The sequence below is a fragment of the Atractosteus spatula genome, chromosome 1, assembly GCF_055471065.1.
Source record: "Atractosteus spatula isolate fAtrSpa1 chromosome 1, fAtrSpa1.hap1, whole genome shotgun sequence".
Taxonomy (NCBI): Eukaryota; Metazoa; Chordata; class Actinopteri; order Semionotiformes; family Lepisosteidae; genus Atractosteus; species Atractosteus spatula.
This window is the reverse complement of record NC_142706.1, coordinates 7,247,323-7,272,476: the sequence shown is the minus strand read 5'-3', so window position 1 is coordinate 7,272,476 and position 25,154 is coordinate 7,247,323. Positions and strand designations below refer to the sequence as shown.

The 25,154-nt window shown below is 39.7% G+C and overlaps 1 protein-coding gene across 1 annotated transcript; it reads right to left on the bottom strand.

Moving 5' to 3' along the window:
* Positions 1-849: 849 nt before the first annotated feature.
* On the bottom strand, positions 850-16,329 carry smc2 (structural maintenance of chromosomes 2). The gene is made up of 25 exons (XM_088910541.1): positions 16,282-16,329; positions 15,914-16,191; positions 15,559-15,708; positions 15,311-15,433; positions 15,071-15,109; positions 14,047-14,157; positions 13,915-13,959; positions 13,406-13,639; positions 12,590-12,739; positions 11,972-12,205; positions 11,498-11,657; positions 11,267-11,384; positions 10,841-10,979; positions 10,210-10,329; positions 9,119-9,323; positions 8,393-8,528; positions 7,752-7,876; positions 7,359-7,552; positions 6,421-6,564; positions 5,271-5,465; positions 4,670-4,870; positions 4,142-4,258; positions 3,098-3,258; positions 2,606-2,753; positions 850-1,865 (listed from the first exon to the last, which is right to left on the bottom strand). Exons 2-25 carry the CDS (start codon positions 16,079-16,081, stop codon positions 1,674-1,676), a joined length of 3,609 nt encoding a protein of 1,202 aa, XP_088766667.1. The 5' UTR covers positions 16,082-16,191; positions 16,282-16,329; the 3' UTR covers positions 850-1,673.
* Positions 16,330-25,154: the final 8,825 nt, after the last annotated feature.

The following is a 25,154-nucleotide window of genomic DNA, read 5'->3' as shown; positions in this document are numbered from 1 at the left end:
CAGATATGACAGTCCGGGAAGATTGGGTGACACTTCTGCCTTCAAGGATGTGGCCTTCTCCCCACTGAGCTGGTTTGCCACTTCATCTTGATTCCTCTGCCAGTTGTTTTTAACGCGAACAGAAGCTCATTCATTAGAGGCGGCCATAGTGATTAGGATGATAAAATCTTAATTAGATCTGTTTCAAAGCCTAGGTGGGGATGTTCTTTTGTGCCCGTGAGCTACATGCTCCACACAGGTTGTAGCAGTATAATCCGATATACAAATGCAGAAGAAAGTCACTTTGCGTAAGTGTCAACCAAATAAAGTTTTCTTCCTTCAACCATGCTGACTGGAACCAGGAAATCTTCATTTCTCAAGCAGGACATAGTTGACTCGTGCTGTTCTTGCATTAATGAAAACTGTCACTACAGATTCTGAATTCATTTAGGCAGTTTTAACAGCTCTTACACCAAGAGCTGAACTCCCAGCCTTTTTCTACAGTCCCATGAATCCAGGTTTTATTTCCTACGTCATAATGAAACTCAAAATTGTTAATATTTAAAATGTAAATGTGCGCTCGGTGAGCTACTCCCAAACCACATATGGCTGCATGTTCATTGTGCATCACAAAACATTTATTACTTCCCTTAATAGCAGGTTGAAAATCATGGTCAAACCATTATCATGCATCATATTACTCTAGTTCCAACGTGGTGAAACTGCACCCTGGACAACTTCACGCGGAAAATGCAAGGAGCACGAGTCCAAAGAAAGAATATTTCGACTATGTGCATACAAGCTAGCATTCCATAAAATGTTTTAATACAGTGATAACCCAGTGTAAAAAAAAAAAACATGTTCACAATAAAATTATTAAAACTTTTATTAGCACATACAAATATATGTGAAAGAAAACAGCTGACAGAACACACAAGCAGAAAAAACATTGCTCCAGAAATAAAAAATTGGGGAGTTATTTACACACACACCCTTTACACTGACAGCTCAGAAACCAAGGTGACAAAGATCATGTTCCATCTACATCAAGAAGGCCCTATGTCAGCGCAGATCCCCACAGTACCCCCTTATACACAAAGCCATGTACTTGTGCTTCAGGTTCGTTACTATTATTCTTCTTCACTAGCTCAAATTTGTGTTAACTGAAGTTATGGGTCACATAAGACAATTAACAAAGGCTCCACCTCAGAGCATAGGTTCAACTCTGTGATCCAGTCCACCTGCAGATTTACAGACATCAGCAAGAGACATGGTATTCCTCCAATCAGCACTCACTCTCCTGTCAACTACTGTGGAGCTGTCCACATAGGCATATAATGATAAAAGTGGTGTCTCCAAATAAAAAAAATAATTTTGCACTCACCCAGTCTCGATACTGGAATGACTGAACTGAACTTCAAGACATCTCTCAGACTATGATTAAGGGGGTTGTGCTAACCAGCTTTAAACACACAGACATATTGACAAAGCATTAGAAAACACTGCATTCACTCTATACATGTGGTTTATGCATCTAAAGTTCTTAAAATTCACACATTAAAAAAATATATGGGAAGGAAGGTGCCATAAAATGAAGAGCAAACTTCAGAAAACGTTTGACAAAGACACAGGTGTACTTCTGTAACATAAGCTGAAAATAATCTTTCAGCATGGGCAGGTGTCCATGATACAGTTCAGTTTTCAATCAGTGTTCTCTGCCTTTTGTCCTTTGCTTTTGCCTTGTCCACTCTGTTGTGGCCAGCAACACTTGCACTGTGTTGGCTGTTAGTGAACCTGGCCACTGTCGAAATTCCATCCACAAACTTGGTCTTGAACAGGACATTTGCATTGGTGAACATGCCATCCTTCAGGGAAACCACAATAAACTGGAAAAGAAAAAGAACAAAAAGCCACTAAGTTATAACGTTTAAAAAAAGTAAAGAAAATACAAAGATAATCTGCAAGGAAGATTCACAGGGAGTAGAGCCAAAAAGAGGAGCCAAGAGAAAAACAAAAGATCAAAAGGTCCAGGAAATTAAATGCTCTAAATGCCAATATGGGGAAAAAAGCCAGAAGAAATAGAAGCTACTGCATTAGCAGTCACCTGCAATGCAACAGAAATCACTGAAACACTGGCAAAAGAGATAGGAAAGAAAGTAGTCGAAGTGTAGCACTATAACATGCATTAGGCACAGGAACGTAACACATGAAACAAGGGTCTGAGAACATATTGTACAGTATATGGGTGAGACTTGACAATACAAAAACCATTCAAAATAAAAGTGGTAGTACACTATAGACCACCAAATATAACATTGTAAATGAAATCAGGGATTAAACTACAAAAAACCAATAAGCATGCCAGTCCACAAATTGAAATGCTATTCATTGTTCATGAGTGCTTCTATAATCAATTTCTCAGAACACTTACATGAAGGAATGTGTCTCTATTGATGCGATCTTGTCAAAGAATCAAGATTGAGCGAAAGAGCTGAGGAAACTGATCTCAGCACATGGTTTGCTTAGAATTATGTTTTGAAACTAAACTTTTTAAACCGTACAGTTTCAGGAAGGCAAATGATAAAGGAAAATTCTCAGTGAAAAGGACAGGATAACCTTGACAAACCTGTGAATGAGTGAAGTGAGTGCGCAGCATCTGTCCGATGTTCTGAGTGTGGGAGAGGTCCAAGGCCGCGTCCACCTCATCTAAGATGTATATGGGTGCTGGTTTGAACAGAAGCATGGCCAAAATCAGGGACAAGGCCACCAGAGACCTGCAAAACACCAGCAGCCAAATATCATCACTACATCCACAGGGAATTTCCACTGTGCATTACTATAAATCATCTCAATAACTTTTCTGAAATACTTCCTCTATCCCTAGTGAACGTTTGGCCCCAAACTGCAAATTACAGTTTTAAGCCTATTTATGTTTGAAGTGTTATCGACAACACCCACAACAAACCAGCAAGCAAACAAGAAAATAGGGAGTTCAGCATCTCAATTCTCTGTAGCACAGAGCACTGCAGTTTTTGGCTCATATCTTGAAGGAGTTCAGTAGGTTGTGTTTTGCCAGAGCAGCCACGAGACTTTTCGGGGAAATGAACAAAAAAGTCACCTTTGCCCCCCACTCAGCTCCGTCAGATGCTCCTTCCATGTGCTTCCAAGAGCAACTTTAAACTCCAGGCCGTCAAGAACGCCACAGCCTTCTGGAGGAGCTAACTTGGCGTCCGCCCCTGGAAGCAGGGTGGAGAAAATCGAGCCAAAGTCTTTGTTGACCTAGAACAAAATGCAAAAGAAAAACACTTGACTCCTAATTCTCTCCTACTGTAAAGCAGCAAAACAAACATTTAAAGTCACAGGCACTGGATCCATCAGCAACTGTTTACCACACTGACCATAAAACATTATCAGCTCCTAAACTTGACGTCTCATATTCACATTTCCCTTTTATAAATCTGCAGATCGTGGGGGATGTCATGTTTTACCAGTCCTTTTCACTTTATTCTTCCTGCTGTGATGTTCAAGTGTTAAGAGCCAGTCTAGCACGTGCATGCTGTGAACTGCAAACCTCCAGTTCTCTTACTCAAATAACCCGCTGTTTTCAGAAATGTCCGCTTTAGGAGGTCATAACTTGTATGGTTTCAAAAGAAATACTGCTCTTATATGAGACACTATTGCTTGCTTCAGACTTCATCTGTCTTGTAGAGAATGTTTTTGACAGCTTTAATCATATGCAGAGGTTTTAATTCAATATGCTCTGAATGTTTTAATTTGCTCAGTTATAATTACTCTTACCTACATTAGTAAGAGTCTCAATATTTACACAAAGTAATCTGAGGTACAATTCCCTTTTAGAAGCAAAATCAGATGTTCATTTACTGTTCATAAAATAACAACGAAAAAAAGCTCCACAAGTGTGTCACTCCTGTGCAATAAAATGCTCTAGCGTTACTGTTGCCAAACTAGCCTGCTCATGAATGATGTTTTGCTCACTTGGTTTTTCTGACCCAATCTTAATCGCATACAAAACAAAATGAACCAAAACCCGACATTTTCAGAACATTTCTTACCTATGTATCAATATGATACATAGTAATTCTCTGAATCCTACTTTTCATGACAAAACTATTTTAGTTTCTGTTGTTTAGAAGAAACCTACCTTTTGCCACGCAACATTCAGAGCTTCATTCTTTTTCTGGTCCAGCTCTACTATAGTCTGAAGAATTTTGGATTTGTCATTTTCAACAATTCTTTTCTTCCTCATCAACTCATTGTACTATCACAGAGAAACAGAAAGATGTAAATGTACCAGTCACAAATCAACAACGGCAAAACTCCCCCTCTCAAACATCGTCGACCGACTAGTGCATGATTCAATACAAAAATATTTCAAATATTAAAAAAGTATCTTCATCTACAGTGAGGTTTCTAATTATTCTACAATTTTACTTTTAATAAAAATAATGCCCCTAGCAGTGAAAAACAAACACTCAGTCAGAGCATCATTTCTATGAAATAATAATACCCTGTCATGCATTTAGAACTCAAAACCATACTGCTTTGGTATGTCATCATAGGGTTAGGGTTGTTAAATTATAGAACACAAATGCATCAAATCATTGGGAATTGTGGCTGTAGTCAGATCACCATGCAATGAAAACATATGAATATATAAGCTGCCAATTACCTTCTCCTCCACCTGACTAAGCATATTCATTGCCCTCATATTAACATTCCTTTCCAGCTTGTCCTTCGTCTCTTGGAGTTTCTTAAGTCGCTGGCCAGCCTCCTTGGGGTTGTTTGCTTTGAAATCGTAGGTGGTGTTGGGCTGCCCGAAGAAGTGCTTCTCCGCTGAAATCCACTCATTCTCAGCTAGCATCCTTGCTACCTGTGGGGGCCCAAACAAAATGAGTTTTACAGCACTGAGCACCGTCACACTCATATCAATGACGGCATAAACCATTGAACGTTTCAGAACAAACCAATTCGGCAAAACATGCTGTGCGTGCGTTTCTTACAGCCTTCAGTGAAAGTCCCAAAGGTCGTATTTGGACATGTAATATGATGATCGTTATCATATAACAAAACATAACTCAATTATGCGTTGAGAAAAAAAGGGAACACCAATGTGAAACTTGACCATATGAATCTGCAGCAGCTATAGTGAAACAAAGGTCACATTCATTCAATCTGTGCTTGAAAAAAATCCCTAATAAGCACAATGGCTTTTGTGGTTTAGAAACACTCACTCTCATGTTCACAGACAGGTGAGCACCGGCCAGACCTACCCTCTCTGCAGCATCAGCACTGTCCGTCTTGTGCTTGCTGATGCTATGCTCCAGCTCCTTGAGCTTAAGCTGAGCGTCGTTGTTCTCCTCTCCCAGTTTGGACACCACGTCGGATTTGCCTTTAATCTCTTTGTCCTGAACCGAAATGATCTCCTTCTGCTTGGCGACATCTTCCTGGGCCTTCTTCACTGCTTGCTAGAATCGAAAGAACTTGCTGATCATGAGGGGTCCAATAAGATACTGCTGATAGCAGTATAATTAAGATGGCTGCATGACAGCACTGAAACGCAATGTTTTATTTTAATCCCGTGTTCCTATTTGACACTTTAATATTTATCTATACTGTATGTTTTTATTACACGTGAAATTTTACTTGCAATACCTAGAGGGAGAGAATACTTTGAGGGCAAACTTTAAGGAGGAAGAATTAATGCAAAAGAAATCCAATATTCTACTTGTGCAAGAATTGCTGTACCAGAATATAACTAATAATGTGGCTTTGCTTGCCATTTAACTAAATAACTTTGTTTCACTAACTGGTGACTGTTAGACTTGTTTTATCTATGCTCCTCTTGAGGCACTCACAAACCTGTATGGAAATAATATCCTAAGAAAGAATCAATATGGATTTAGAAAATTCAGGTCTTATACAACATAGGATAGGATGTATTTTGACTTTTCAGAAGGCTCTTCATAGAGTTCCTCGTACATGATTGACTCCCAAATTGCAGGAGGTATGTATTCAGGAATACAAGAGTTTGGAATGAAAATTGATTATTGAAAATGGAATATTCACCTTTCATCTGTAGCTTATAATTGGGGTGATGTAATTATTTGTAGTATTTATACTGCAAGTTACTAATACTACCACTAATGGAGGGACCAATCAGTCAAGGATTTAGATTCCAATACAGTTAGTAAACTTGACAAGTTTGCTAATGATACCATCTAAGTAGGAGGATTAGAAAACACTGAAGTTGAGAAATTAAGTAATTAACGATTTGGATATTGATGGCCACTCATCATCCAACACCCCTGCTTCAGTGGCTCATCATGAAAAGCACTTTCATTGAAAATGGAGACAGATTGTCTTCATGGACACTTCGTCCTGCCAGCTCAGGCTGAGCGCGGGTTCCAAAAGAAAGCGTACCTTGTTACTGGCCACGTCCGAAGCCATGCTGTCGATCTGCTCCTGAATGGCCTTTATCGCCTCGTCCACAGCTTCGATTTGCTGCTGATAGCCAGCCTGCTCCCTCTTCAGCTCTTCCAGCTCCAGAACCAAAGCATCAGCTTCCTGAGAGGAAAAGATAACAGGGCTTGTACTCACACCAACACTGGTGAGGCGATTCATACATTTTGCAGATCAATTCCCTCCAATGACTACCTATATGATGCAAGCAAAATGTGGAAGATGAAAATGGCTTTACGCAGGCTTCACGGGCAATGTCACCCTGTACAGGAGGTTCAGCACCTATTGGAGGAGAGGCAATACCCTCACTGGCACCCATTACTGTGAGCACCCAGGAGCCAGCAGGAGTCTGCTGCTGAGAACATCCTGGCCAACTAATCCCGCTCTGCCCTGGCACAACTGGCTGAGCGCCAGTCATCTAGTGACACAACCCAGGCTCGACGACGGTTTTCTTTGTAGAAATTGTTGTTAGTTTTCTTTCTTAAGAGAGATGACCAAACAATCTATTTATTAATAGCTATTTCTAGCTGAGAAGACGGTTATAATAAGTTTTTATTATAAAAACACAGAAGGTGAGTAATTACGAATCACTGGTTGATGGGAATTTTTTGGAAGAAAACGGGTATTTATATGGACACAGTATATACATACACACACACCTTAAAACAGGTTCTGTCATGATCCTAAAAACATTCCAGGGTGCTGTAGTACTTTGATATACAAGAAAAATACACCGCGCCAGATAGTGTTGGGAACGTGCACTGCAGACTGTCATCTAACTTCCCAATTCCCAACTTCGTCAAATGTTTACTTAGTGTGTATTTAACAAGAATAGTTGCAGCCTTGAACAGGAAACCTTAAAACAAGCTAATTGCAAAAAATGCAGAGTCTGGCATCACCTGTTGCTTTTCTTTCAGCTTCTTGCTGAAGGCATCAGCTTTGTTCTTGGCCACATTGAGTTTCTGCTGTGCCTCCTTGAGTTCCCTCTCCCGCTCAGCCTCTGCGTTTTTCATCTTGTTTTCCAACACTTTGTACTTCTCCTCCGCATTCTTGTGGATCTCCTTTGTCTTTCTGAGGGTCTCTTCACTCTCCTCTGAAACAACAAAGCACCAAAGATTAAAAACCCCATTAAAAACATTGTTGCTGCGAAGGTCATATTTAAACAGAAACTGGTACATACATTAAAAATTGCATGCATTTTTCAAAAAAAAGGTTATTTTACTGATCTGCTCACAAAATAATTATATAATGCTCATATTTAACTATATGAATTCCTCAGGATGAGAATTTACCAATAATCTTTCTAAGTGCTTCCAGCTCCTCCTGCTGCTTGTGGTGGCTGCTCTGCTGAAGTTTGGTCTGCAAAATCTCTAACTCCTCACACTTCATATCCAGTTGTTGTTTGAGCTGTCGGTACCTGAAACAGTCAATATAACCCAAGTTCTGTTACACTTTATGAGGAGTGCATAAACAAACCTTTGATACCATGAATGATTCTGCCAATGACAATGTAAATACATGCAGAATATCAGCAAACACCTCGATACTCTTCCCGATATTCTTCCTCGTGGTTATTGATCTTTATTATCTGCATTTTTTAAAAATCTTTTAAATATGTGCAGATTTGATGTTAAGCAATTTTAATGTATACAATATCTGTTCTTAATACAATCTAAAAGTATATTTAAGAAAAGGTGAAGAACTCATGTGGTATAATCCTTTCTAACCCAGTCTGTATTAAAACATATGAACCATTTTTTTATGCATAACTAGATGTGCACATATGTCAATTGTGGATGTGAAATAAGATTCAAGTCAGTTATTACGGTTGACTGACAGTGATCCACTCTTGAGCTATATATACAAAGTTAAATGTTAAACTGAAACCAACGACAGGCATCAACACATTAGCAAGCCCTTTGCAGAGACTTACTTTTCAGCAGTGCCTTTCAGGCTGCTCAGCTCTTTCTCAACAGCCTGCAGTTCTGCTTCTTTTGCCACAAGCCCATCTTGAACATCTTTCAGCTCCTGCAGGTTGGACAGCACCGAAGCCATTTGAGCTCGGGCTCCTAGGACACCAAGAGACCGGCTTCAGAGTCCCGCAGGCAGCATGGCGCACATTTCACCTTCAACACAAGCCATCGTACGGGACGCAAAGTGGAAAAATCTACCTTCCAAACCACTCAAAAGGTCTACAAACTATATTTCAGCACAGAAAATTAAATATTCCTTTAAGATGGACATCAACTGTTCTAACATTTCTACCAGGAAGAACAAATATGTACACCTGGAAAAAGTAATTATACAATATTTGGCTACATCGTAAAACGTTTTGTTGAGTACACTGACCAAATGGTCAGGGAGATCAATATTTCACATTTGAAAATCTCTACTTTGATGGATTTTTAAAGGAAACGTTACACTAAATTATTAATGTTTGCTTCTGTCTCTAGTAATGAAAGTTTTGCAGATTAGAGTGACAAAGTTATTCATTAAAGTAATGTATAAAATGAAGTGAATATGTTACATTTCATTAAATGACAAAAACAGGACTTTTGAAATGTAAATCCTTTGAATTCTAAAAATCAAGTGCAATGATCAGGGCATGACAATGTCTTCAAAACAGGAAACGCTTGCCTCATCCTTAAAGAACTTTTACCTCCACTCAGAGTTCCCTGAGGATCAAAGACGTCTCCACCAAGAGTGACCGTTTTTGTCATGACTCTTTTATCAAAAGTCACTTTCTTGGCATTGTCCAGACAATCACAAACCAGTGTTGTTCCAAAGACGTATTCCATCGCTTTCTGAAGCTCCGATTCATACCCCACCAGGGATAGAGCAGTGTGAACATTGTCATTTCCAACCTGAAACAAATCCATCAGAGACACTAGCAGCAAAAGTTTTATTTCAGATTTAAGTCAATTTTACATTTAGAAGCTTGCATTAGTGGTTCAGAGGATAAAGTCCAGCTCAGGTATCACTTTTAAGATCAGCTTCAAATCTGGAACCTGGAATTAATTCTTTAATATCATTAGTCTTTTCTTTCTCCTAAGACTCACAGATTCTTAGAAAAGTGACTTCTGGTAACCTGTGTAGATATTCATGCATTGTAAGTGTCCCAGTGGCTGACCAGGGCTTCAATTCACTTGAAATTGAAGCAAATGTTGTATGGTAGTACAAAACGTCAAAGCTCTGTGACAAAAAACAATATCTGAGTTCTGTCTACAGCTGATCAGTGTGCCATCAGTCACCTGCTGTTTTTTCGAGCTCAAAGCTGCATCTAAATAGAACCTAGGGCTCCAATGCTGGAAGGCAGCAACGTTAACCACTGAAGTTTATATAAAGAAATAATATAAAGAATATAACTTCTGACTTCACACCTCTTGATTGGCCTCTCTTTCTGTCCCCTGCTCCCACCTCTCACTCCTCCTCTCTCCCAACCTTTGTTCTCCCACTACATTACCTTTGCCTACTGCCCTGTCTCTCTCACACCTGAAGAAGGCTCCACGGCTGAAACATTGTGTTCTCTTTCTTCTTTTTTTCAGCATGGAATAAACCTATTACTTGTTCCTAAAGAATATAAAGTTCACTTCATTTCTACTTTACCAAATATCACAGACCATTATTACTAAATGATTTAATCAAAGATGCAAGCTGAACCTTAATGAATGCTTATTATTTCATGAAACGCTGAATTAGTACTATTTTATGCTTGGTTTAAGATACAGCAGAACCACTTGGAATACTTACCAAGCTCTTGGCCGTCTTTACAACGCCATCATTCAGACACCTGGCTGAGATCTTATTCAGTGGGATGATGGTGTACCTTCGCCTGAGTTCACCTTTCTCCAATAACTTTTTGCCAGTCACCTGCAACGTTCGTTTAAGATTTAACAAATTGTAGCGCGTGATAGAATAAGCAACCTGCAGTTTGAAATCAAGGGTGCACTCTCAAATATTCCCTGCGCTACTCAAATATTCCCATGAAACAAATCACAAGGTGAAAACAAACAGGGTCAAAGTTGGGAGATCGTTCATCATGGTTTGCTGGATTAAATGATTAAATGATTCGGATTCATGTACCTTGGAAACAAAGGATGTGGTCTTCACTTTCCTGGCCAAGTGTCTGTTAAAGTATGTCATTGATTAATTGTACTGTATTTGTGTAGGAGCTCTTGTGCATATAGATCTATGCATTTCCATTGTCTATTGTCTATTGTCTATTTTTTTCCTCTTTCACTAAACTGCTGATCACAAAAAAATAGGAGCAATGCAGTTTCTCAGTTTTTGTACCAAGAACTTGATTAATTTTGATACGGTATTCATAAAAAAGCTGTGTGGAGGTATATTCATAATGTATCTATACAATTATAGTGCTCACCTCGGTATCCACAACCACGTTATAAAGGCGCCCTCCAGCAACCACTTCCAGTGCTGTGGCATTAGAGGGATGTCTGACTGTGATCAGATTGGCAACAAGCCCTTTCACTCGGTTACTGTCCCAGTTCTTCTCAGGATTTCTGTAACGAGAAGAAACCACAAAGTGTCTCAAACTGTGCCAAGAGCGATTACTGATGAAAACCAAAGTTGTCTGACATTTAAACTGCCTAAGGGTGACATCAACTAAAGGTTTTGATAAAGACAGATCCAAATCCAGCAATGAAGATAAGTAGCGGAAAAAATCTCACTCAGAATATGGTGGGTCCCTGAGGAATGGCCAGGCCCACACAAAAGGAACTCATCGTATCTTCCAAAAGCTGTGCAGCCAGGATGTTATATTTGGGTTGGTTGAAACAAAACAACTCACGTGTATTCAAATCTTAGATTGGGAAACTTGGCCATCAGTGATTCATAGGTCTCCCTCAGCTGATTAACCTCACGGGACAGCTGCCTCTTCTTTTCTATCACTTTCTCCTCCTTTCCATCTAAAAAAAAAGACAACAGCCATTTCACCAAACATCAGACGATTTAATAAATACATTATCAAACTCGAAAGTGTCAATCCAAACCCCACCCCTCCCACCCATTTTTCCCCAACCTTCATAGTTCAGCTTCTTCATCTCAGCTTCCAGTTTTTCTTTGTTTTTCTTCACAGCCTCAAAAGCATCCTGGTCCTTTTTATATCCACTATCCATCTTTTTAGCTTCTGCTTGTTTAGTCTTCAGCTCTTGCTGGGCATGTTTAAGCTTCATCTGTGCCTTTAGTCAACAAAAATAAGAACGCCATAAAAACACAGCGTCAGACGGACAAAAACCTTCTACATTCACATAAAACAATGGATGTTTATCTTCACACCTGGAAAGCATTCTGTTGATTTGATACGAAGTTACAATATGTTCACATGTATTACTGTTAGACAGTGTCTTAGCATACAACATCACAACTGAAATATTAAGAAAAGGGCAGCAATAATAAATAGTGAGTTGCCTGCTTTAGCCTATGTGTTCAACTTATTGGACGCTCCCAATCCACTCCCCCCCCACCCCAGCCCCCGGAGCAATGACAGTGGTACCTGTTTGGCCTCGGTGTCGGCTTTGCTCATGTCGTTTTTGCAGGTCATCATCTGCCCCGCCAGCGTGGCCGCTGCCCCGTCCTCGCTGCTGGACAGGCCGGCGGACACGGCGTTGAAGTGCTGCTGGGCGGCGGCGAGGGCCTCCGCGTCCTTCTGGCCCTCCTCCTGGATGGCGCGGAGCTTCTCGGTGATCTTCTTCGCCTCGCTCTCCTTTGCCGCCAAGACCTTTTGATCCTGAGGGGGAGGAAAGCTGGAACAGTTAGGTCCTGCCAAATATTTTTTTTTTTACGTGCTTAAGGGACAGAAAGTAACAGAAAGTAAGTTTTTTCTGAATGACAGGCTACAAAAGCAAAGTCCTGGGGCCTTTTGGTACAAAAGCTTATAGCACCCAGTGACATTCCCACTTAAGTTTTCTTGAGTAAGGTACATGGGTTTTTTAATAAACGAGTTGTTCAGGTTGAGGCTTAATATTGACGAAAAAATATATAATTGAGAAGCAGACTCATATCATGCAGTGCTGCTTTACACACTGCACACGATAGTTTCAAAAGAACAGCTTTCGGCTCATAGGAATCAGATTTCCAGACTTGACCGCATGTCCTGTTTTTTGTGCTTTACCTCTTCCATGCTTTTCACCAGTTCTTTGCGTCTCTTCTCCTCCCCTTTAAGGTTCTGTTTCTTCAGATCCAAAGCACTCTGGGTTTTGGCATCCACTCTCTGAACCTCAGACAGGGCGTCCTGCAGGGACTTCAGCACGCCACCCACGTCCTAGACGCAGCACCATCCACAGGAAAGGAATGCTTTCAGAAGCTGACCGAGACGTCAAAGTGCACATGTATCCAATGAGACTCATATTTGTGTGAAACGATATAACGATTTACTTCCAAGTCCATTCATCCATTCTCTAACGGCTTTATCCAATACGAGGTCGCCACGGTCTATACCGGCAAGCAACCGGCGCAAGGCAGGATGTGGATGGGACATTAGTCCATCGCGGGACAAAGACAGACACAGACTCACTCCAGGGCCAATTTCCCCAGACACCAGTTAACCTACCAGTATGTCTTTGGACAGTGGGAGGAAACCGGAGCATCTGGAAGAAACCCACATAAATGCAGGGAGAACAACTTCCAAGCAGATAGCAGCCCAGGTCTGGAATTGAATCCAGGGCCTCAGCACTGCAAGGCACCAAAGCTAACCACAGTGCTGCCCACACTTCAGCTCCTACTGTATATACAATATTTCAGTTCTGAGCAATTTTTAACTTATTTCCTGCAAAGCACTGCATAAATTTTCTTATCAGGAAGGACTTATAAAGAAAACATTGGCCCACACAACCTGAGTTTCCATAAGGATTTTGCTCTCCTAAAAGCCACGAGTCTCTCTTTATACTCCAAAACGAACAATCAAAAAGCGAAGAGTGAGCCACAGTACCTGGTCTCTCTTGTCCTCCAGCCGAGCAATTTCCTGAGAGAGCTCCTTCACTTTCTTCTCATTGTCTGCCATCTTCTCCCGCAGCTTGACTGTGCCATCCTCCAGCACCTTCAGCTCTGCAGCTGACTTTGCTTTGGTTTCCTCGGCGCACACAAATTGATAGGCCACATACAGGCGGGTAAGATGCTCCATTTCCTTTAACACCTTCTGATACTCAAAGTACGATGATCGTTCCTACGAAACAAAGGCTTAGAAGTGGGTCTCAGGCCATGTACTTCTTAACTTGTCTTTTTCAAAACAGCCATTTTTTTCCTGTTGTGAAAACATATACAAATGGGCAAAATGATGCATCAATGATTCAAAATGTCGTTCACTGTTATCATTTTTAAAAGATCCACATTTTAAGAAATGCCTAGAAAAATAAACAAACCGCCAGGAGTGCTACAGATTACAACCTACCAATGGGAAAAACAAAATTCTGGACCGCCCCATGACCTGGTAGAACTTACCTCCTTCAGCTTCTCTAGAGTTGGTGTGATCTCTTCTCTTAACACCTGTAGAAAAACACAAAGATGTAGTTATTACTGTTACCACTCAGCCAGAATGAAATGAAGCTCTGCACACTGACAATGACACCATACCGTCTGGATCTCTTTTAGCTTGCCCTCCTTCTTTTCAATAGTTTTCTGCGCACCCATCTTTTTGATCTCATACATCCTGGTGCCTGCGGCTTCTTCAATCATTGCCAGGATCTAAATAAAGAATACTCATCAATCCCAAAGACTAGGGGTACTACAGTACTACATCACACCATATTCCATGTTTTCAATGTTCATTTACAGCCACAATCTCTATTTATAATCTAATCGGCAATTACTTTTTACTTCACCCGCAGCTTAGTTTAGCAAAACCAGTTTTGTGCCCTCTGGGTATACACTTTTGTTATCATTAAACTACAATTTCCTGTCAATACTGTACTGTATGTGTTGAATAACTATCTCAGAAGGGAAAAGACTCAGCAGATGAGATATTAGCCAAAAGGAGCTCGCTTTATTTTTTATTTAGTAATTGTAGGGGTTTTAAAAATGAAAAAAAAAAACAAGGCAAGTTTGAGGGCATCGTGTGACAAGCTCAGTAGAACACCAATAACACACTATCACCTTCACTCTCCTATTAATTTATAAAACACACACTTGGGGGATTTGTTACTCTCTGAAAAGTTATAAACTGGGTTCAAGAATGCTATTTCCTTTTTTCCATTTTTTATGGCCTTTTCAAACATAAAAATACTTTAATTCCTTATTGACATCAGTTCACTTCCTACAGAACCTTTAAGTGCAAAACTCGACCTAAATCAGTATAAAATGCTGCTATCCGGTTACCGTACATTATATTAACTGAAATGTTTATTTGACAAACTAAAAAAAATAACTTTTCATAACATTTTTGCTTGTTTGGTTACACTTTCATAAACAACACTGTCTACTGTCCAGAAATGTTAAGGTACAATTAAAAACATTTGTGGGTTGTTTTCTCAAGGTTCTCTCCTGTGAAAAGTTTTAACCTGCAGATTTCTGCTCAGACAGAGGGAAAAAAAAGATGGTGGAGCTCCTTCTGATTCCGTGAAGGATAGAGATGCATAAGAAATGAGTAGAGCAGACTTACCTCTTGGGGTTTCATGTTCAAAACTTTCGTAATTCTGCCCTGAAAAAATCAAAAGTGGTCCCAAGTTACTCGACACAAACATACCTTAACACAAACTATGCGTTTACAAGCAATTCGGCGCACATGTTAAGATATTGCGAATAGAGGCGTTAAAAATTCATCCTTCAAAGCAGGTCTTGAGATAAAATTCAAAACGATTCGTAACAGGGACGTACAGGTATAGCTTTTAATTATGCTCACCTGCATAATCAGAAAATGAGGATTGTTGACATTGAGCCCAACCGAGCAGAACAAGTCTTGTACCCGGTTGTTGTTGGCATTTACCCCATTTATGAGGTATTTGTTTCTCCCACCAATGACCACCTTTAAAACAGACGGGGGGGAAAAGCACTCAATACAAATCTCATTTATTAAACGCAATGCAATGCATTCTGAAAAAAATGAAACACACCAGAATTGCAGTCTGGGCTAATGATAAAAACAAATACCTGACGCGTAACAGTGATTTCGTCGTGGGTCTCAAACCCAAGCGGACTTTGCTTCTTGTCAGAGTTGTCAAACGTAATGGAAACAGAGGCCTTGGTGATCCCAGCCTGACCGTTTTTGTAGACCAGATCCTGAAGATTGGACGCTCGCACCTGAACGAAATTTCCAGGGATGATCTTTCGGTGACATTAATAATATACAACGTACTCCCGTCCCCCCCCCCGCATGCCTAGGGACTAACATAAAACACGAATTCATACTGCATCGGGGGGAACACCCCGAAAAAAAAGTGAACCGCACAGTAAAAACTAGCACTGCTCACAAGCTAGTGCAAAGCGTACGGGCACCCGGCGCTACCTGAGTCAGGTTGGAAATCCCGAGCAGGAAACAGATGGAGTCCAGGATATTGGACTTGCCGCTGCCGTTCAGACCGGTGATAGCGTTGAACAACGGGTCAAAGCCATTGATCTCCGTTCTCTGGGCGTAGGATTTGAAGCCTTCTAAGATGATCGATTTGATGTACATCTTCGTTTCAACGTTTTACAAATTCAAGTCCCCGATGAACTTCATCCGCAGCTACAGGAAAGTCGTATTCTAGTGTCACCTCCCGAAGCCTTGTTTCAGCTCTCGATTACCTGGGAGGGGGGAAAAAAAACATAAACGGTTGCTGTTATACATTCGCTTTCAAAACTGCGTTTATTTTTACCCAAAACATTAATACATACCTCACACAATAACAAAACGCCACTATTCCCTACTCTTCCTGTGTTCAGTGAACTTGAATTTTGGCGGCAGGCAGCGCTGGTCCCCTTTGGTGTTCGATGCGCCTGAAATAATTTGAAAAGCGGGGTAGTATTACAGGTTTGATTCCTTTAATGTATTTAGTTAGGTATATATAATATTTTTTTCATTATACCGTGTCTGCCTAAAATTAGAAAAAATAAATTTAAAATTCAACCATTGTTTCATTCAGGCATTATTTAGACAGCTAAAAGAAAAATAATTGACGTCACGTTGGCGTAGGAAGAGTCACTGCTGATTGGTTGTTTTGAGTTGATTGTCCCGCCTGCGTAGCGCTTTGGAGACAGAAAAGAGAGAAACCGATTAGTTATATATAGTGCTTCTATTATGCTACTTTGTTAATGTCGTATGGTTTTAAACAATAAATGGCATGTTTATTTGCATAATATGATTGGGGGGGCACTTTAAAGGAATTCTCTGTAGTTTAGTTAAAAAATATAATATAACTGCGGAGTACAATACATTCATTATTGTAAAGCAGCACAATAAGGACAAACACATTTGTGTTCGAAGCAGTTCTCTGTTTCAGTTAAGGCAAAAAGACATGCCGCTTCAAATACCTCAGTCTGCTCTACCGTTGTGGTTAAGGGTGAAAAGTCCTCATTTCTCTGAAGGATCCGCACCCCTGGCTGTTAAGGGAAACTTTGTTACCCTCATTTCTACCTTGTCTGTGCATATTTCTCAGCATGGCATTAACAGTACCTGTATTTCAGTTTAGGTTACATTGAAATGAAGAAATAGTGAACATTTTTATACTGTATTCGTATTAAATACCTATATCAGTCCCGTACAGGTGGTTGATGTCATTCAGTGCCGTGCACCGTTTACAACGTGGAAACTGCAGTCCTCCGTGTGCCATTTTGGCTCCGATTACTCGTGCTCATCAAGGTGGGTGTAGACGACGATTGGAGCCAACATGGGACCAGTTTCCTTTCTTGTTTTTTATATTATATACCTGTATTAAGATTAACGTTTTTTAATATTGAATTCGGGTTCTCGGGCTTCTGCCCTCTCATGGGCTGGAACCCGGGTCTTGTCGGCTGAGCTAAAGAAGACTTTCGTTAGCCCGGGCGGCCAACATCACTGTAATGCGCAGGGGCGTATCCGTTATATACTTCAATGTTGGCTATATGTGGGCATTTTTTACATTCTATTGTAAAGGTTCATTGTTTTTTCATTTTCTCGCTACCACCACATTGTGATTGAGAAAACCTTTTCTGCACGGGGTTATGTGAACTGTAATGATATTTAATTGTAATGATCTTCATGTTTAAGCTGTTTAGTATCATTTTCAGTCTGTGCAAAATACGATAAGCTAATTATATATTACAATATAAATCCTTATCCTAGAACCTTAATTTAAAAAAAGGCACTTTTCCTCAAATGGTTCACTAGTGTGAGTACATCGCTCCTTTTATCCAAGCTACAGGTTTTGTTTAATCTTTACAAGTGTTTTACAGTCACAGAGTTTATTACACAAATCTGCTGGCACATGAAATACAGAAGAAAACAGCCACTGTGTGGCAGCAGTACATTACAGTTGTGTAGCACATATTATTCTTTCGTAGAAATTGATTGTTTTGTGAAATGTCTTACAAGGGAATCAAACAAGATCTTACAGTGATGTTTTCTGGTGCACAATTACCCTGTTGGGAAAACTAATTTAATTTTCCAACTGTCTGCGTTATGCATTTTAAAATAGGAAATGACTAAATTTATTCTTTAATCTCTAGAGCAGCAATATTCTTTGTCCAGCTTTGATAACAATACTGAACACTGTTGACTTCTTAAATTTCTGTTTCTGCAATGTATAAATATAACTTTACTCTCCTTGATAACTTTCTTTATCATTTTCAACTGGGTACTTTGTATTGTGTCTTAACAATTATTTGGCATTTGGCCATTTTCAATTGGTCTGCATCAACGGTCTGCATCAACTGAGCAACAATGATCTACGCATGGCAATTTATGGTGACTGATATGTTAATAAGACATATATGTGACATTTATTTTACCCTACTTTAATTTCTGAAGAGAATATCCAACGCATCACCAGGATGGCTTTCTTTTGTCTTTGTAACGTTGCTCAGTTATATTAAGTTCTGTCAGTGCCAAAATTCAGTGGGTTCAGAACACAGCAACTGACTGGGTCTGACTTTGTCAAACCCTCTGTCTTGACATTCCTGTTGAATTTCATATAGATGCCAAGATATCACTCTTGTTTGTTCAGGCCCTGAAGGGAATACCTCACCATTATATTTCTGACCTAAGAAGGGTACCCTAACCCTGGTGTGGGTCTGTAGTTTACCCCTTCTTAAAGGCTATGAGTTGCTGTCCATAGAGCCTTTTCCTTCTGTGCACCTACTGTAGGTTATGTCCTACTCTTCCCATGAAATCAGAAATTTGGAGGAAAAGAAAAAGAAATCAGAAAAAGCACTAACAACAAGGCAGGCATCTCAATTTTCCCATTTTGCCAGATTAGTGTTTTAAACCATACAATGTAGAGTGAAAGGATCAAACACGGAGTGCAGAAGCAGTTTGAGTCATCGGCTGTTTCCTTGTCACTGTTTTACTGGTGTTTGTCACTGGTGTTTAATGGCTAAGTTTCAAGGTAATGTTGTTTATACAGGACTAAATAAAGGAAGCAGTTGTCTGGCAGCCACCTTGACTTATGCAGGTACTGTACTTTATTTTCTCCTTTGTTCATCCTGCAAAAACCAATCCTGTTACTAGTGTTATACTGGACCTATAAAGTTTAGAGTTAGTCAGTCAAAAGCTTTTTTGTAGCAGAGGAGCTGTTATTATACAGTAGGTCTTGTCTCTCCAAGCATGCAGTCACTCAGTGCGAAGGTATAAAGAACCTTCGTGATGAACACTTTTGAAGAAGATCTGTGTGTAATTAAATGCTCCATGTCTCGAGTCATTTGGCATATCAATTCTTAGACAATGGTCATTTACATTTTGCAGACCAACTTATTCAGGCAGCCATTGTGATCAACATACTGTAGAGCACCATAAATGAATTGTCTTGTCACATCTCACCAAGCTAGTGACTCAGTGTAAGCAGTAGAAACACTCAACAGTCTTTGCAACAGGTACAAATGAGAAACTGCTTTTTTCTTGAAATCCTCCTAATTTAATTTAAGCTGGTTTTGCAATATCAAAGGAAATTGCAAACCACTTTGCTGTGACTCAGTTGATAGATTGTATCTGGTTGGAAGTAAAGTTAAGAGTCAGACCTTAATAAAATATTGCTACAAGACATTGTTTAAATCTGCTGAATTTCTGACACTGCCTCATTTCAAACGTACCAATACCCATTTTTATTTTGTTTCTATGATACATTTTGGCATTTTGAATAAAAAATGCATGAATGAATTAACCAGTTTTGATCTGATGTTTTCATTTAGAAGCTTTTTAATACAGTATAGTACTATGGACTAAATGTAGACAATATGGATGTTCTGCAAAACCACACTGATTAATTTTTTTTTAAAGTTCCATCTATCTATTTAACTTCACTAATATGTTTTCTTCTGTGTCTGCCTTACACGAGTTATGGGTAATTAAACAAAATCATTTAAATTCACAAAAAAATGTCCTTGCTTCTCTGTTGTTCAAGTATAATCTTTTTCTTTTCAATATTAACACACCTGGGTGAATTTAGGATTACTGCATGCACAATATTTGACCCAACAACCCAATATACAACTAAATATCTAAACATTCCAGGAAAATCTGCATTGTTGGGATGAAGTTTCCATTTAGGAATATTAATGTTGCTGTGAATACTGTGAAACTAATGTTAAGTAACATTTTCATCATGAGATGGCCTGAGAAAGTGTGGTGATTCACTTCATAAATGTGTACCTTTGGGTGTCACATTACCTGAGAAGTAAATCTCTACCCCTCTTTGTTACGGATTGGCTCCGCAGTCCGTCTCGGGTGTTATGTTAGACCCTTTGCGAAGCGGCAAGAGCTGAAGGAAGCGGGAGACGTAGTTCGGGAAAACACACAGGGGTTTAATAGTGCAACAAAGTAACTGTGACAGTTTGTGAAATGGTGAGCAGGGAAACAAAGACTGGCGTCCGAATCCGAGCAGGTCCGAAGGAGGGTCAGGGCACAATCCATGAGTCCAAAACCGCGAGATCCATCCTGAGACGACACAAGGTTAAAATCCTTGGAAAGTGGGAAAATACGAACATACATATCCAGGGACAACGGGGAGAGGTCAGGCGATGTCGGGGATGAGGCCTATACCCTCAGGCATCCAAACGTTATTACTGAGCACTGGAGGCACTGGGGTTAAATAGAGGGAGACAAAAGAAGGCACACCTGGAGAATGCATTTCACTGTTCATTCTGAAGAATCCACTGGGTTAATTCTGCCAGTGCCACTGAGGACTTTGAACACTTATATGGGGCCTCCTTGTAGTTTTCTCTGTTAAAATATAAAAAGGTTCTGGTTGCTCTTCTCTGAACTGATTCCAGAGTAGCAATATCATAATATCTTTTCTATAACGTTGTGACCACAGGTGTCTACTACCCACCCCCATACCCTCTCTTAACAACCAGACAAGCTTCCGTTTTGTTGTTTTGTTTTGTTGGAGAACATGGAAACATGGAAACCCTGCAGAGACACTGACTCTCAAAGACATGACTTGACAACCCCTGACATACTGTAGAAACACCAACAAACCTACTCAGAATCTCTCTGGGAGATGGAAGCGAATGGGAAGACCCGGAGAAAACCACACAAGCTCAGAGAGAACATGCCTCCCAGAGGGCACCCAGGCAGGAATTAAACCCAGGACCCTAGCGATATTGAGAGATGACTTTATTGGCCACATACAATTTCTTGTATTAGGAATTTGTCTTCTCACATACCACAGCTTGCTTTCCATGAGACACACAGACAAGGAGAGAAGCTTGGGGTCAGAGCGCAGGGTCAGACATTTATACAGCACCCCTGGATATGCGTGGGATATGAACCGGCAACCTTCCAGCCACAGGCGCAGATCCTTCGCCACAGGGCCACCGTCACTAATCACCTTGCTACCAGGAATCAGCTACTGAGGAAGAAGATCCCTGGCCTTCCTTATTTGACATACTGCTGCCCAGACCCAGTCCAAGATAAACAAATTGAAGAGGGCTAGATGGATAGATTGGATCAGCAGCAGGAGTGAATTATATTACACTGAACTCCCTGCAGCTCTAGGCTGCCTGTGTCTTTATAACTTACAGGTGGTGTGTCCTTCTTAGGATCTCTTGTTATTTAGCCTGGCGTTGCACCAGGCAAAAGGGCTCAGTTTGAGACCCCAAGATGACGTCTTACCAAATCCTATGCATCAGAACTTTATAAAGGCACAATAAGTTCCAGATAATGTTTTCATCACATGAAAAGTACAGCGCTGCCATTTCAAACAAAGCAATTCCAAAATGCTAGAAAAGGCACAGATACTTAGTGTAGCAGAATACTTATTAGGCTTAGCTAGATGTTTCATATAGTACATTCAGTGGTAATAGGAAAACAATGCAGATAAAACACTATGATGTTAAATAAACTATAAAGCATGAGCTGGAAAATATTAGAGGGTTTGAATATATGAGTGAAAGGAAGGTGTTCATACAGAGTTGAGAAAAATATTATTGGGGTAACAAATATTCATAAATCATAGAATCATTGAAGGGTCTAAAATGCTTAATGCATAATTGAGCAAATGGAGGTTTATTCAAAGTCGATAAGAAGAAAAAACAAAGTTTCATCTGTTTTTTTTTTCCTGGAGTGACCAAGCTGCAGCCACAATTTCACAGCAAGGGCAGAATGAAGACCTGTGGGTGCACCTCTCTGACACCCCCTTCTGTCAGAGCCGTGTGTCACCCCGTACACCATGAGCCCCACAGTGTCGTCCAGGTGAGTTCGTGCCAGTTGGAGGAATGGCATGTCTCTTACTGATGTCATTTTAACTATCACGGCCTCCCATAATCAGAGACAGGCTCCCCCCAATTCCCGTAAACGACGGCTTCAGATTGACAATGCTCCCGGCAAATAGAAACAACCACCTTCCAAATCATGCAAACGCCATCTAATTATCCTATCACACTGCTCGGTCGCCACCACGCCTTCCAGTTCCCACAGTACTTAAGGGCTCTTTACCTTCATCACAGTGCTCAGTATTGGGTTCCCCAGTGGAGCTCCTTTCCTTTGAATTCCTCGCCTCCAGTGTGTTGACCGTCCTCTGTATCTCTGGCTATGGGTCCTACATTACCCTTGGCTGTGGTACTGTTACAGTAACCTCGCCGGTAGCCAGCAGGTGACAGGAGATCGCTGCTGCACTGAAAGCTGAGGAATCCCAGTCGACTAATGCCCTTCATGCCACTGCTGAGGGAAAGCTGACTCATGACATAGATGACTGCAGCATCCGGTGTCTGCTTCCCGTAATTCAACACCTGCTCCAGGCAAATGTTTTTACACAGGTAACCTTGAGCTACTTGGATGTGTCAAAATCGTCTTTTTTGTAATTACAGTATATGCATCCTTCCTTTGTACAATCACATTTTGGGATTATTTATATAAAGAAAATGCTTGAACTTTGGTGATGGCCATTTATTGGTGATTCCCACTTTTGCATTTACATTACAGGATAAATGCATTTTAATGAAATATAGATATTAACATCCATTTTAATAATGCTAAACTCTGAAGGTCTTCAGAATGAGCTAAAGAGAAAATAATAAGGCAGGAACTTTAAACTACAGGTATTGACTTTCATAAGGCATGTGAACGTGGATTTTGGATTAACACTTTAATCCAAAAGCAAAGAAATGATTAACTCTAAGCTTACAACAAAGCCTATTGATCTCCAGTATGATGAAACACAGGAAATAAGCTAATATAACACAATTACTAATGCAGTTCACAATTCAATCATTGTTCTATTTCTTCTTATTCAGGAAAAGAAAGGCTTCATCCCTTAAATTTAATCATTTGAAATTTAAGCCACCTGGCATATTGTATACCCACAAAAAGGCATAACATATACTCTATATATAATACTCTGTGTGCCTTGTTTCACTGCTATGAAATTAAATATGAGCATGATGCACTGAACCCCACAAGAAACGTATCACTCTATTTACAATATGCATGTACAGGGCCCCTGAAAAGTATTGGGACTATTATTTTTGTGTTCAGTCAAGTACTTAATGTTTATAATTATGAGATAGTTCAAGTAGGTAGCTGTGTCAGCATGCATAGGCCGCGAAGGAGCAAGTAAAGGTTTATTCCATGCTGAAAAGAGAAGAAAGGAAACCCACCGTTTCGGCTTCTCTGGAAAGTTGTGTTGATGTTTGAAGTTTAATTACAAATAGCGCATTTACACTGACATTTCTGATCAGCGTCACATGTTCTAAAACATTTGATGGAACACAGCAGTATTCACAGTCATATTTGAACATGATCAAATGGTGCCAATCTCTTTGATCCTAATCAGAAATGGCACTGTGAATGCATTTTACAGAGCCCCAAGGCTTAAGAAGGCAAGATTTTGAAAGCATTTCAAAATTAAAGAACAGCACTAACCCTGAGCTCTCAACAATGAGGCAACACTAAAAGAGAACATACAGCTCTTCGGGCAAAAAAAGAGTTAAACATTTCTTTTCTAATATCTTTCTCTAGAACAAATGCAAGAACAACCTTATCCCACACGTTTGGACAAGAAGGATGCTGACATTTAATGATTAAATTAGAAAAAGAAGAAAGATTAGATTTATTTTTCATGGACTCATTGCTCTGGAGTTCATTTACAGAGACTTGTATCTACGAATCACAGGACATTTTTAAAAAGTTCTTTAAGAGATGGCTTTATGTAGAAGTGGTGTATTTTCAGCTTTACTAACTCAATATTACAATTTGTAAAATTAGTAATATCATAAGCAGACTGGCTGTGAATTGAATCTGACAGCAAACGAGTACCCTTTTTATGTCCATTGATTTGTAATATTTAATATTAAATATTCTACAACAAATTTGTTCATATGCATGAGATTAGCAAACCATCTGGCAGTAATTAAGCATTTTAATCACCAGATTCATCTGTCAGATACCAAATACAATTGCATGCACTTTATTTTTTATGGAAGGTGAAGTTCAAAAAACCCCATCAAAATATCATAATTGATGTATTATTTAATTTGATCATCTAATTTTATTTAATTGGTTTATTATAGATCCTTTTTAGTTTCATAATTAGCATATTGTTATCAGACTTCAGTTGATAAAATAGCAAAGATGGAGTCATTGAGAGTCACAATGATTATAGAAACATTAGTTTTATTTTGTAATCTTTAGAAAAATGTTAGTAGCTTAGTCATTTAGCAAGGGTCTATGCATTTTGAAATATTTGGAGGTCTGTTCTTCTTCACAGGACCTGTAATCTATGACCTTTTTCAAAGTGTTGGCGTCAGTACAGAAATATTATGCTATTACAGAGAAATCTATCCTCCTTGTTTGTCCTCATGTTTCCCATACAAGACACTGGAAGGAGATGTTACTAATGAAAGGAGCAAGTCTTGCAGCATGTTTTATTCAGAAATACTGAGAATTCAATATCAAAGAAACTGAACAGCCAACAAATTGCAAAGAATATGGGCTTCATTGTTCTGCTTGATAATGACCCAAATCATACAACCCATGCAATCACGGAGTTCATCAGGAAAGAAAAGAAAGTGAAAAATCCATCTCTGAATTTAAAACGAACTGAGCAAGAAATTGACAGGCTGAAGAAAAGAAATGAAGT